Genomic DNA, 15,370 nt, shown 5'->3' on the forward strand with positions numbered 1-15,370 from the left:
TACAAGAAGGTTTTGGGGCTTTGTGTTAAAATTTTCTGTTACACATGTAAATCTTCAGTATACAAGAAGGTTTTGGGGCTTTGTGTTAAAATTTTAAAAGGAATGTCAGTTCTGTGCGGGCAAGAGCATGTCTGCTTGTTAACATAGTGGCATTCATAAGAGTTATTGAACTGCAAAACTAGAGTCAGGCAACATTTTGGACTAGACACTGGATAGAGGAATATGGGATGGGGTTGAACTTGGGGATTATGTTCTACATTTAGGACCGTAAATATTACATGAATATATAAAAGAAAGATCTCCTGAGGGCTCTGCATTCTGATAATTAGCAAACTGTTTCATAACTGTGGATTTTGCTAGTAGTACCATTTTTAAAATATTATATATCCATGTAGTTAGACAGTGTTGATTATTTTTGAATACTCTTTGAAAAACAAGTGAAATTGACTTCAAGAAACATATCCTTTGATGATACTTGTGGAAAAACTTTTGAACACAAGATGGCAGTAGATTACTAACTCTAAAAACAGGTCAAGAAATATAGTTTATAGTGAAGATTAATGGCAAACAGTTAGAGCCAGAAAATACTTGGAAAGGTTACATGATCTCTAGTAATTTGTAAATTTCTAGTAATTTGTAGATTATATGAAGGCCTCCCAAAAAATGTGTCTCAATTTAAAAGGTTTCTGTGTAGTGAGATTTCTCTGGCTCCACTACCCTGTAGTCCTGTAACCGTCTTTGTTTAAAACAATAAAATCCAAGAAACTATAGAGATAATCTAGTCCAATGCAGTACTATGTAAGACCCATTTGTGATTTTCTAAATGATGCTTCTTATATACAAGTATACTCATGCCTGGTAACCTTCCGAAAAGTCTGTTTCTTTATCATTTTCTGAATGCATGGACTTTCTTTTAAAATGAAAAAGATAAAACCGAATTACTGTAGTTTGCTTCAGAAATTCCTGTTTCTTAGCTAGAGAGGAAGAAGAGATTAAAATCCTCTTAGAATTACAAGTGAACCCCTCTTAACCTGTCCTAATTTAGATAAGTAATTGCTAATCAAAAAGTTTATATATATATATATTTATATACACACATATATATACTGTAAACATTTCATTTTAACTGAAAAATGTATAAATGTACATTGACTAATCTCAAGGTATTTGAATCAGATTTGCATATTGGAAATGGCCGTACATGTTTTTATGCTTTCATTTTGCATTATCTTCATTTTTATACCTTCTTTTTTTCTGAAAGAGATTCTAAAGCCATCACAAGGTGATCTCAGTGCTGAGTCGGTCCATATTTGTGCAAGTCTTTCCATAGTGTTAAGAGTTCTATGTACTACTTTGAAAGGAGGTTTAATGTTCATTGAGGCAGTTTTATTTTTTTCACATTTCATTTGTTTTTCTAACATTTATATAAATTATGTTGCTATACTCAAAAAACAACTGGCATAAACAGGTTGGAAAGAAACAAAACTAGTTTCTTCTAGTTCTTCTTTGAGCAGCTGAGTTAAAAACAAAACTCACCTGTTCAGAGAAGAACCGGACCTGTGTGTACCCAGGAGCCTCGGGCCATGTTGAACAGGGAAAATGGACACTACTTAATCCTGCCAGGCAGTTCCAATCACAGATGAATTTATACCATGATTTCTAAGCCACTGGTTCCATAACATGTATGCTTTTATCATAATAAAAAAGTCTTCTACTGACTTGGTAAAACATAATTCTTAGTTCTGTTACTGGTAACCTTATGAATCAGATTTCTAAAAGCTTCCAAAAGATGATACAAACTTTCACCTTAAAAATATAATTATGAAACTATTTGAGTTCATACATCAGGTATGTAAGAATTGAAATTTTTGTATTTAATGATACAAGAACATAATACATGAACATTTGGCCATAGTTTGAACATAGTAAATTTTTAAAAAACATTTTCTGAAGTCCTAGATCCATACATTTTTCTGACTGTTTTAGTGGACATGCCAGCAAGGAAATGAAGTTATCAGAGTGATTGTGTGATATTGTTAAACCTAGATATTTTAGCACACTTAGCTGTTTCAATTAATGAGTAAATAGAAATATAAAAATTTCATTTATACCTTTTTGTGGATCAAGAATGGTTATTATGAAATACTGTCTTAGGATCTTACACATAGCTAAAAATGAAGTAGAGACTTTAAATATATTTGATTTTGTCAATGTGGAAGTGTTTTGTTTTAGCATATGGATATCCCATAATCCTCATTTCAGAAGTTACACAAAAGGAGAGACAATGCCTCATAGGTAGGTAGCTCATAGATACAATATTTCCACTTACATTATATTTGCAATTACAGTATTCTCAGCATTTGGGAAATGATGACTTTAACATAACAATTTAAATAATTTGGGTTTTTTTTTCCTTTTGTTTTTTGGGTTGTTTTTTTTTTTTTTGAGACAAGGTTTCACTATGCAGTTTAGGCTAGCCTTGAATTGTTTTTGTAGCCCAGGCTAGCCTTAAGCAGTTTTTAAGGAAAATACAATGCATACTTTGGGTTATTTACAAATTAAAATTTTGAGAATAAGGAAAGGGATGCATATAGAAATAAAGGCTACATGGAATCCTGCAGTCTTTCTGAAACTATCCATGCAAATAGGTTTGTGATTTTTTTTTTTTTCTTCCTTTCTCTGCCTATTCTTAAGGTAGGATGACAGATGAGAAAGAATGGGTGTAAGATTTGGGGAGCAAAGGGAATAAGGCAGATGGGAGGGTTAGAGTGTCCCAGTAGCATATAAAATTAACTTACAGATGTCAGTATAAGCAGTAGTAAGTTGAACTATGATTTAAAAATAAAACAACTTTGTTTCATTTATGACTGTTTATCTGAAATATAAAGATTTTCCTTTCAATTGTACAGTAAGATTGAAAGTCCATGCTATAGGTTATCATTGGTATTAATTCTGGTGTGATTTATGACATAGTTATTTTGTGAAAATTTCTTGTATCTTATTAGCATTCGGTGAATGTTTAAAAGAAAACATAGAAAATTATCATATTAAAAATTATCTTCAATGTGTAGAAACTTACAGTTTGAGTTAGTTTATTTAAAAAATGAACACCTGCTTGGTTCTCTTTATTTTAGAATCCAGCAAGCTAAAGTGCAAATTCTTCCTGAATGTGTATTGCCTTCAACTATGTCTGCAGTTCAGTTAGAATCCCTCAATAAGTGCCAGATATTTCCTTCAAAACCTGTCTCATGGGAAGACCAGTATTCATGTAAATGGTGGCAGAAATACCAGAAGGTGAGAAACTGATTTTTTATGCATCTTCAAAAAAATTAAAGACAGGTTGCTTTCTCCTCTTTTAACAAAGAATCACAAACAAGACTCTTAATTCATTCCCAGACACCTTCTGGGACAGTACTCTAACTGCATTTGATCATACTTGGAGCTTCTAAAAATTCAGAGGCAGCTATTTATGAAAAATAGTTTTCAGCGATAGTAATTACAATGCATTCTTAATTTTTATGCATATCAGTCTTATATTAATAGCTTATGACCTTTAATTAGGAACCTAGAAAATTGTGATCAGGTCATGTTTGGCTGTTGAGCCATAGATGTATATTACTTTAAAGGGAGAGGGCTGGATTGAGGTGGCACAGGGTAGAAGTAGAAAAATAAAATGTATTCCTTCTTCCAGATATTTTAGACAAAAGTTTGTCTGTTGTTTTATAACATGCTATTGACCCACAAAAATTGACCTGAAACTCAGTGATCTTTGAAAGTACTGCTTCCTGGGGCATTAGTTCTTGGTTATATTCTTTTGGCAAAATCATTCTTCCTTTTAGGAAGAAGAGTACAGAAACCTCTTTTTATTTATGTATAATACATACCTTTAAGGGTAAAATAGTTACTATTAATGCTTTCTGCCTAAAGGAAAGCTTACTAGCTTCTGCATTTAGACTAAGTTGGCTTTTTGAGATTTATCTTCTAAAAATATAGCAAGACAGTTTCCATTGTAATAGTGGAAATCCTTCGGTAATCATGCGTCTTTATCAAGTAATAACTGAAACCAAGTAGTGGTTTTAAATTTTTATATAAAAGAACATAAGGTCCTAATTTGCTGTAAGGTAGTGATACATTATTCATGAAGAGGGCTAATACTCTTTTCATTACACTACCACTTTTAATGTCTTTAATTCTTCCAGTTTTCAGAGAGAACTTTGTGTAGAATGGAGTCTTTGATGGGTGTCAGGCTTGTCTTGGTAGATTCAGTTGATCAGTCTTACATGGTAGTGTTTTAATGATGTTTCTAAGAAGATCCCAGTGAAAGGTATAGAGTGCTTAGAGACTCCCCAGCCACCATGAAGATAATGTTGTTTGAAGGTTGAGTAATACTGTTGCTGCTATAAGTTGCAGGGAACTTTTGTATAGCTGTGAAATACTTTCTTTCCCAAGTCTGTTACAAATACTTACGTTTACTTTTTTTTTTTTTTTTTTTTTTTTTGAGAAGAGTTTTGCTATGTTGTTCAGACTGGTCTTAAAGTCACTGTGTAGCCCAGGCTGGCCTCGAACTTGAAGCAGTCTTCCTGCCTGAGCCTCCCGGGTACTGGGACTACAGGTGTGCACCACTATACCCAGCTGTTCCAAATAAGTACATCAAGGCGATCTCCATCAGTAGGTGGGCCCCAAGGAGTGGTTTTAGAATTTACATCAGGTATTATCTAATAATGTTTGGCATGGCAAGGTAATTGTATCACGATGCTCCCTGTTTCATCCCCCTGTCGACATGCTTACTTCAATTAGGTATTCTTTGGAGGTATTATGTAAATTTATATAGAAGTCTCCCATACCAAAATGGGTTATTAAAACTTTTTAACCATTTAAAAATCTCTAATTAATTAGTCTTTGCAAACTTCTAAGCATAGGGTGAAAGCAACTGTTGTTTATAGTTGATGAAAACAAACTGTACAAATAATTCTGCCTCATACTTTTAGGATCTTACAATCTTAAACCTGAATTTAAGCAATAAGGCTGCTTTTAAATTAAATTTTTGTGATTAAAATCTTCCCATTCTGTGGGAAGCACCACAGCATGATCACATTGAATTGAGAGTTTGCCTTTTGCAACTGGGTTGTCACTGGCTCATCAAGAACAAGGAAAGGCAGACTTACAAAGACCCAGGAAGTACATATGATATGATCTGGGATGAGATTCTGTGACCTTTCCTGTTATCCTTTTTCCCCATTCTGGACTCACACATTTTCTCACTTATTTTGATTTGAAAAGTTAGCAAGGGGTAAACAGAAGGTGGTGAAGAAAGAATTAGGTGCATAAATGTTTTAGAAAATGGAAATGCCTTCATCCTGTGTACTGTGTATTTTCAGATTATTGGAAGAGTTCCCTTGTTTAAACTCTTGAGGTGCTTTAGACTGAAATTTGGGATCTAGATCACTAAGTCAAGAAAAATTACTAGTCTGTTTTAAACCCAGGGGATCTACAAATGCTTCTGCTTTAAAGAGATACTTCCATATGCAATAGACACTAGAATCTAGTATAGAGAAAGGGGCTGGCAGATACCACTGGTGGGAGTCCATGCTGCACTTGGAGCTGGACCTTAGGGGACAGTAGAACTGGACTACCAAACAGTGTTTTCTTTAGACAAAATCTAGAAGTCATTTCATTCCTCTTCATAGAATTTATTGGCATCTGACTTGTACATTCCACTGTAAAAAGAAGCAGTGCATATGTTTTCTGTTTCCTTGTCTGAGTAATAGTTTAGGTGGTCAGAGCTAAGGGAAGATGCGTACCTGGTTCTAAGATAAGTTAAGCTGATAAAGTTGCCACATACTTTTCCATCAGAAAAGTTGATCCAGGAGAACAGTCTTCATGAGATGTATTCAGTTAACTTTGGAAGTGTTTCCACACACTTTTAACATTTGCTAGTGAACAGTGAACATCCTAGAAGAAATAAAATTTTTCTGTGTGCCTCTTTATTCTCAATCACTTCCTCTGAAAGGAATGTCCTCATTTTTTTTTTATATGTAATGATTTCACAGAAAGTTTGGTTCATGTTTTGTTTATCCTAATATGATTTCCACTTTTTTCCAGCTAGTTCTTCATTGTCTCATTATTTTCTGGAAAGTCCATGCTTACCCCATTTATTTGAGGTGCTGCCTTTATCACAGACCAAACATTTTTAAATTTTTACATCTATTCTATTGGTTTGTCAGCCTTTGTATTTAACATGCTGTTGGAACCACTAACCGTTCATAAATTGTGTAAGTAAAAATAAACCAATATTAAATGCCCACTAAAATATATTTGTGATAATAAAATAATGACTTGTGTCGTACAAAAAATGTACAGAAATATAGTACCAAAGTATAATTCTATGTGGCACCTAGCATCAAGATAAAACAAAAATAACTTGCTCATATATAAATAAATTTCAACTATAAAGAAAGCAGGACGTGGCATGATACTGTATCAAGAGCAGTACACTAGGTCAAGATCATTACCGCTTATTCTGCCATCACCAGTGCACAAACTCTACAGTCTTGTCTCAGTTCCCTTCTTTTGGAGTGAGACATCTGAAATTCTTTATCTGGATTATCCTGACAGACTCTAAAAGCTCTATTTACAAATCAATTAAGTAGACTTAATGTACCATTCATATTTGTGATGTTTTATATAATTATACAAGCTGAGGAGAAGTATACCACATAAGATGAGCAAGCTTTTTCAGAACAGCTCCAGGTTGAGTGTCTTCAGTACACTGAAATGTGGAAGTCCCATTTAGCTTTTTGGCAGTCAGAGGTCTCCCATCTTTATTGGAATAATATTGATGATAAGTTCTAAAAATTTATTCTTCAAGAGCATGAGCACCATGATTTATTTCATAAAATGGTTATACCTGATGATAAATTTAAAAGTAACCAAAAAGTTTAGGCCCTAAGTGTCCAGTAACTGATATTAAAATAGTACTCATTTTGGGAACAGGATTTACTACTGAGATCAGGCAGAAAAGTCCTTAAAATGATTCTGTTACCCAGAGATAATGAATGTATCACCTTTAATTTTTAAGCCTCATAACTACAGCTTTACCTTCGCCTTTCAACAATACAGAATGTTGAAAAACCCCTCCAAAAAGTGAAACTCCAATTAAATGGATATTTGAAGCGCAATGAAATTGAAAGGTTAATGTGTAAAGCTAAATAGAGTGAATGATGACCATTAATTCCCTTTATGTGACAAAAGGTGTTCATTTATTGTATTAAACGCTATTAGAATTAGCAATTTAAACGATAAAAAGAATTTTAAATAAACCGGAACCCATCAGCTTGCTTTCTTCTTTCATTTCCTAAATTCCAGTTTTGTAATGAGAACTACAACTGAACGGTTAGCTCTTTACTTCTCCTGAGGCTTAGGCAGTAATGGCAGATAGACAAACCCAGGTACATAGATCTATACAGATGTATAAACCTATGCATAATCTATATTTATACATACACAATTACATACACATGATGCATGCTAGGGAAATCACTAGTTTGAGGAAGCCTGACCGTGCATATGCAAAGCTTGACAAAGGAGCAGTAAGGGGTTACATTAAAATCTGAGCCCTATGAGCCAATAGGGTTTTCACTGTTTTATTTTCAGGCTTTCACTGTTTTATTCACTAGCATCACAAATTCATAAAAGCAATCCTTGACACAGGTTAACTGCTCAAAATATGTTGAATGAAAACTCCTATATGCAAATCCTGACTACTCCCCATTTACTGACTTTAGATAATGTATAACATCTATGTCTCTCTTTAAGATGGAGTAGTGGTAAACATACAGTATTTTTGCAAGACAGGTGAAGTTCTTGCCACGTCATTAAGAGTTGCCATTGCTCCTATTGAAATACTCAGAATTATCTACTGTTTTGGGTAGGATTTAATTCTATAATTGGTCTGTGACAGTAATTTTTATCATTAGGTATTTGATTTTATTGGAAAGTACCTTAGTTTTATGGTCTGACTCATCAGGCTTAAACTGTTATAATACTTTAGCATGTTATAAGAAACCATCCCAGGCCATTCTTGGGTAGCTTTAGAAAAGGATTATGTTAAGCCATGTTTTTTCCTCAATAAAGGATCCATTGGTTTAAGCCGTGTCACTTAAGCTGTTCAGGATAGGTCCGCCTGTGCTGCATAGCAACTCCTAAAGTACTTGGAACAATTTTTCTGTCCCCTTGAGAGACATTTCAAAACTAACACTCCATCTTAAGACATTTTGTTTGACAATGGAAGTTCCTATTCAGATCATAATGAAATAGAGCAGCACTGTTGTTAGATTCTAGCTTTGTCGTATAACTAGACTGTGGGGTGAATAGTATGTGCACAGTTACAGAGCACACTTCGTAACTATCAGGTTCTCTTAGTGTTCACGCATGTGATTTCCCTATTTCCTATCTATTCACTTGGTCTTGCAGATGAAAGATAGGATCTTTATTTTGTTAAGTGTTAACTTGCTTTTCTTGTTCTGATCCGTTTTGGGTTTTTCTGTTTTGGGTTGGCTTATTTTTCCCTCCCAGTTTCATGTGTCATTTTTTTCTTAAATGAAACTATACATTTACCATGTAGAATTCACTTTTTGAGAAAAATGTAAGCATTTTTAGATTCTGTAGGTTTAATATAGTTTGCAGTTTGATCCAATACATGGACTATTCCCTGGTAACATTCTAATGTTTAACAATTATATTCATATCCAATTTGTTTCAGTTAATGGTACCAGTACAGTATGTCCTTCTGGTCATCTTATTTTCTGTTATAGAACATGTGCTGCTTTCAAAAATGTTTGTTTTACACTTTTATCCTCCAAATAAATTTTAAATTATGCTTATAAATTTCAATCATACTGGCATTATGTTGAATATATACATTGAGGACTGACATCACCATTGAATCTTCCCATCAAATACTGAAATTCTATTTTCACGTTTTTATATGGATTTAGGCATGCTTTTACTTGAATCCTCAACGGTAGGAGGAGGTGTATAATTGATTTTCTCCTTTTTCTGAGGTTTAGGAAATGGACTTAATTGTGAAGTCTCAAGCACATATGATCATTTTATTATTTGGGGGATTCCATCACATTTTTACACAAAGACATTTTGAAATGTATTCTTAGATTTTTCACTGTTGATAATATAAGCTGTAATTCAAATATATAGTGAATGTTTAAATAAGAAATTCATTTTAGTAAAGACACAGTGCATTTTCCTTCTCCTCCTCGGTATGAACACACTTATCCCATCATTCTTGCCACTTTCTAAAGCAGTTCTAGAAGTCTTCTTTTGAGAGTATCTTTATACGGAATCATAAAAAAATACAGTGAATGCTGCTGCCGAGTACCATACAACAGAAAGCCAGACTCATAAAACATTACACTGTGTCCTCATCCACCACCAGATCTGGCACTGTGCGACTTTCAGCTCTTCCTCAAAATCAGAGTGACCATGAAAGGTAAATATTTCAATTTAGGATATTGAGGTCAAGTCAGTGTCTTTTTACTGTAATAAATATTTTAAACCACAAGCATTCACCATATTTTTGGATCACAAAGACAATTACCAGGATAAAGGCAATTAATATGCTCAGAAGGTCTTCGTTTTTCTAAAGGTTAACATTATACTAAGTCATCTGCTTTAAAATTTTCATTCATGTGCCCCATGATGGTGGAGTCAGGCCACATATAGTCTTGTGAAATTATACTGGAGCTAAAAATTCAATTCCTGTTACCTGGAAACTTCGTAACTTTTGTAATTGTCAGATTGTGCATAACATCAGAGCATCATGCTCTGTTACAAAATGTTACATGTCTGGGTATGCTGGTGTAAACAAACCTAAGCTAATACAGGTGTTCTGGTTTTTTGTTCTTTGCATTGCTGGGGATTGGATGTGGCTTATTTTTTAACAGAAACATTTAAGAAGAAAAGTTTGTAGACAGAACAAAGCTTATAGAATAAGGACATAAAAAATCCTTTTTACAACTGTACAATGTTTTAAGCTGTTATTCAAAAATTTAAGTTTTTAAATATTGTTTATGTAGAAAAATTACAGTAAGCTTTTGAAGAAAAATGTATATAAGGTTAGCGCAGCCTAAGTCTACAAGAGCATAGAACAACGTTGTAGGCCCTCACATGCATCCTGTAGCCTCTCCCTGACCTACTTCGAGTACAGCATGCTCCGTAGAGCTTGATTGAATGCCCTGTCCACGTATACCATTTTTTATCCTTTTAGATCATATTTTACTGTACCTTTTCTATGTTTAGATACATAAGTACTTAACCCATTGTGCTGCAGTTACCTGTAGTTTTGAATACCATACTTAACAGGACTAACGCAGTAAGGTATACCAAGTAGCATAGGTGTATAGTTACTTTCTGTGACGCTTACTTTTGTAAGTCTAAGTACTTTCTGTGATGCCTGTGCAAGAACATTGTATACGTGTTTCTCACAATGTATCTTTATTATCAAATGATGTATGACTGTATTTGCACTTTTTCAGTAGGGATGAGGATATAAAAGCATGGCCATCAAATGTGACTGATACTCATTTGTTACAGAATTATTCTACCAAATCTTTCCAAGTGTTGCTCTTCTCAGTGTAATCTTTCATGCTCACTTTGGCAGCATATACACCAATATAATCTTTTTTCTAGGAGTTTTTCAAGTGACTTTTATTTTTCTGCTTTCAGAGAAAGTTTCACTGTGCAAATCTGACTTCGTGGCCTCGCTGGCTATACTCGTTATATGATGCTGTAAGTACTTACCTTAAGTTACTATATGTGGTAAGCCATGTCGTGGTTAAGGTTAACAAAAACAAAACAGAGTTTTAACATTATTTTGAGAACTAATGCCCCTTATTATATATAAAGTAACAGCAGGCAGGAGTCAGAAGTATTGATGGATATGCTTTGTTTCCTATTTAAGGGCAAAATGTGAGACTTTTTAATGTTTATTAAGCATCTGAAATCCCTTTAAGAGTGATAGTTACAGAAAATTCTTATATAACAATGTTTTGCGTTTTCTCCAAATTAATACTTTTATCTCCTGATCACTACTCAGTCTGTTAATGTATCCACAAAAGCTTTTGCTCTTCAGAATTCAAAAGTAGTCATTATCATGTTTTATGAAACACTAAGAGGCAGATGGCTGGAATAATTTAAAGAATCATGGTGTTTAGTGCTGGTGATATAGCTCAGAGAAAGAGTGCTTGCTTAGCATACATAAGGCTCTGGGTTCAACCCTCAATACCACAAAAAAAAAAAGAAAAAAAAACTTGGTCTTAAATACAAAAGTTGGGTTCAAAGCGCACTTTCTATCACTTTGGGTTTGGGGCAAATTCTCTTAAGTTTGTAGAAAATGACAACAGTAGCAGCAGTTACATGGGGTATATGGTTGGCATTCAACAAATTCACCCACAGATCTGCGATCTTGGGAAAACTAAACAAGTAGGTTTTGTGTACTTTTGATATATATACACAAGGAAGCTGCAGTAGTTTATGAGCCATTATACAGAAACCATACCAGAGTACTTTTTTGAATGCCAGTTAAAAGATGATACAGTAAGGTATATATCAAGATACAGGGAGGGAAGGAAGGAAGGAAAAAGGGAGGGTGGGCAGGCAGGCAGGCAGGCTAGACTGGCTTCCTAAAACATGAGGCTTCAGCAAAAGGAGAGGAGGCCAGTTCCAAGCAGGAACCTAGAACAGCTTTCCCAGACTAGGTATGTCCAACGGGATAGACAGATTGGGGCTGAGGAAAGCATGGGAACATAACTTTGGCTTAGCAAAGGAGCTGGGGCTTGGTTATTTTTGCAGAAGAAAGCAGACACTGAAGCTTGGACTCATAGGTCTGAGATTTCATCACATAGCAATGGCTTAAAGTGTCACCAATATATTAGAATTTTACTGAAAAAATGTTGAAAAGCTAACAATAAATGTTACTAATTCTGAATTTTATTATGACTATTTTAAGGAAACCTTAATGGATAGAATTAAGAAACAGCTACGTGAATGGGATGAAAACCTAAAAGATGAGTCTCTTCCTTCAAATCCAATAGGTATGAAAAGTTAGTTCCTTTCCTTTGGCCTTGATGTGTTGCTAAAAGAAATTTAAGAACTCGTCTAGCTGATGATCATTAAGTTTTTTAAGTTAAACTGGTTAATACTTTAATGATGTAAAGCATTCATATTTCCTTTGCTTTAAGCTGCTGAAAAATACATTCTGTGATTCTATATTATGCAGACCTTCCATATGACATTCAAATTGCAATTAAGTGGCTTTCCAAAAATATTTCCTGAAGGTAGACAAGCTTTTCCCTATTCTTTAACTTTACAAGTGACCCTACCTCCAGGACTTGACATATACTCTCTATAATCATTTAAGTGACTTGAACGTGGACTTGATACCCATTTTTAATTGAAAGGAAAATAGCTGGTTTTTTTCTTTTTTGGTTTTTTCTCTGGTACCGGGAACCGAACTCACAACCTTGCACTTGCCAGGCAGGCGCTTTTGCCGCTGAGCTAAATCCCCAGCCCCTATAGCTGGTATATTTTAGAACTGTTCTATTTCAAATGAACATCTGATTCATATGTTACCTGATTCATAAATTTAAAATCCTGAAAATTCCACGTCTTTAAGATTTTTCTTACAGAGTAGCTGCTTGCCTTCCTATTGATGATGTTTTAAGAATTCAACTACTTAAAATTGGTAGTGCTATCCAACGACTTCGCTGTGAATTAGACATTATGAATAAAGTGAGTAAATGTGTTTGTGATACCCATGTTTCATCAGGCTAGAAAATTTAAGAGTGCCCTGTTAGTAGGACCAATAAATCTGTCTCTAGAGTCCCATTATGTAGTCCCATAGAGAAAACTGTTTACTTGTTTGTTATGGTTTGCATTAAAAATATTTTACAGTACATGTTGCACATTGCTAAAGTTTTGCATGTTTTAGGATTAGGAATATTCCACAGAGTTTATGCAGATACTCCAAAATCTGAAAAGCTTCTAATCCCCTAGAGAAGACACTCAGCCTGTGAAATTTAAAAATTTCAGTTGGGATCGTACCGGTAGAAACTTGAGATGTTTTATATTTCTCAAATATGAACTTCTTTTTGAAACCTTGTGAAAATTATGAAATCTTTCCTGATAATATTACTGTTTTAAAAATTCTAGAAAGTCATTTAATTTTATAAGTGAATATTTACCAGATCTCAAAAGTTTTTCTTGTTCTATTGATAAATCTAAGTTTTTCAGTGGCTGGAAGGAAAGTACGGTAGAGGGAGGGACACCTTAGAGAAGTTTCTTGATGAGCTATGTAATTTAATTACATAATAACAAATGCCAAAATGTTTCCCACTAATAATTTTCTCAAAAATTTTAGTGTACTTCCCTTTGCTGTAAACAATGTCAAGAAACAGAAATAACAACCAAAAATGAAATATTCAGGTAAGTGCTCATATTTCTAATACACTTCTGCATATATTGCCTATTACTTTAGAATTATAATCAAGTGTGTACTTTAGCTTTCTATATATTTCCCTCTACTCAATAAACTAAGGGTAATTAACAGTTCCAGGGAAAGCTCTCTTCCAATTAGGAGATGCATAGCAACAATGGATCTGTAAGAAAATATTTATAATTAATGAGCACAGTAAGTAAAACAACTACACAATCCTTTTTTTCCAATTCTTGTTGAAAATGTTAAGTACTACAGTATTAGTGATTAAAGGTTTAATCTGAATGCCTAAGACATACTTCAGTTATTTTTGCCACATAAAGTAGGGCATGCTTTTAACATGTACTCACAGTGTTTGGGTATTATTCTGTGATAAATTCATCAGAATTATAAATGAACAAGGTTAAAAAAAAACTGATGTCTACAAAGCAATGAACTGATCATATAAGAACTTTTCACTATACATAACCCTGAGGAGTTTTGAAACTAGTACTGTTTCCCCTAGGGTCACCATAGGAAATACTTAACAAAACTAGGATGTCTGCCCAACCTTTTGTTCTGACACTAAGGTTTTAGTATTATCTAAAAGATTAAGTTTAGCTTGTACCTCATTACTTAACTTCAGAAAAAAACCTATTTGGAGTTTTTTTTCCTTTGCATAATTGAGTATCCTCTTTGTTGATCTTTGTTTTAGTTTATCCTTATGTGGGCCGATGGCTGCTTATGTGAATCCTCATGGATATGTACATGAGACACTTACCGTGTATAAAGCTTCCAACTTGAATCTGACAAGCCGGCCTTCTACAGAGCACAGTTGGTTTCCTGGGTAATACACCAGTGGTGTTGCTTTGTTTTGTTTCTGTTTTACCTTAATTGAGTAGAAAAACCCAGCTACAATTGTAATAAAAGTAGGTATGACATGAATATTTTATTAAAATGCTCTTTGGTCCACGAATAGATAGAAACATCTATTTTACTTTTTAACTCTTTTCTGTAATATGTAAGTTAGGGAGATCAAAGGTCAACAACTGTAGTTGTCCTCAAATTACTAGTTAACTTAGTTATTTTAATTTTCTGTGACCTCATTGCGAAAAATCAACTACTTTATAATTCGATAAAACTATGTGTGTATCATATCCTGTGGTAATATAAAAGTAGAGTGGGTTTTCCAAGCTCTGACAGACTAACAAGATAGAGACACCATTGAATCGTGCTTTGCTTTTCATTTACATACTTTTAGCCCATTAGTTCTCAGTGTGGCCCTAGGCACAGCTGTTAGGAATTTGTTAGAGTCCTCACTGCTCTATTATCTTAAAGAGCTTGATTAATCTTTTTGTCCCAAATTCTGGGTTACCTTTTAGTTTGAAAAAGGCATGCTAAGTAAGGATTAGTGATCATACTTGTCCTGGACTAGGGCCTTCTGACAGGGATTGTCTTAACTTATTTGACATCCTTCTTACAGACTAATACTAGAATTTGTTAATATGAAGTGCTAAATGTGAGATATTACACCTAGGGAAAAAAATTGTTGCAATTACATAATTTAATTTATTTACCTTAAGAACAAAAGTGCCATGGATTTGTAGTTCTGAATCATTTTATAGTGGTAGTTCTAAAATCTTACGTGGACCGTCCCCTTGCCTCATATAATGTAACTCAGACAAAATTCAGTGCATATTTCTATAGGTGATTGCTGGACAGAACAAAGGAAAAGCTAGTGAAAATTAGAATAAATTGTATAAGAAAATATGTAGTGACAAGATTCTTCTGTCTTTGCAATAGAGGGAAAATTTAAACATGGTTTTAAGAGTAAGTCAAATCAGGGGGCTGGGGATTTAGCTCAGCAGCAAAAGCGCCTGCCTG

The 15,370-nt window shown here is 34.0% G+C and overlaps 1 protein-coding gene across 1 annotated transcript in view; it reads left to right on the top strand.

The window, feature by feature from the left end:
* The window catches only part of Crbn (cereblon), a gene marked incomplete in the record, with an annotated part of 23,544 nt that overhangs the window by 7,022 nt on the left and 1,152 nt on the right, over positions 1-15,370 (top strand). Inside the window, 6 exon segments of the mRNA XM_013513747.1 lie at positions 3,135-3,294; positions 10,741-10,803; positions 12,023-12,107; positions 12,689-12,804; positions 13,433-13,497; positions 14,202-14,333. Of these exon segments, the coding sequence (XP_013369201.1) occupies positions 3,135-3,294; positions 10,741-10,803; positions 12,023-12,107; positions 12,689-12,804; positions 13,433-13,497; positions 14,202-14,333 (621 nt within the window).

Source organism: Chinchilla lanigera, unplaced genomic scaffold (assembly GCF_000276665.1).
Source record: "Chinchilla lanigera isolate Chin_1 unplaced genomic scaffold, ChiLan1.0 scaffold00020, whole genome shotgun sequence".
Classification (NCBI taxonomy): domain Eukaryota; kingdom Metazoa; phylum Chordata; class Mammalia; order Rodentia; family Chinchillidae; genus Chinchilla; species Chinchilla lanigera.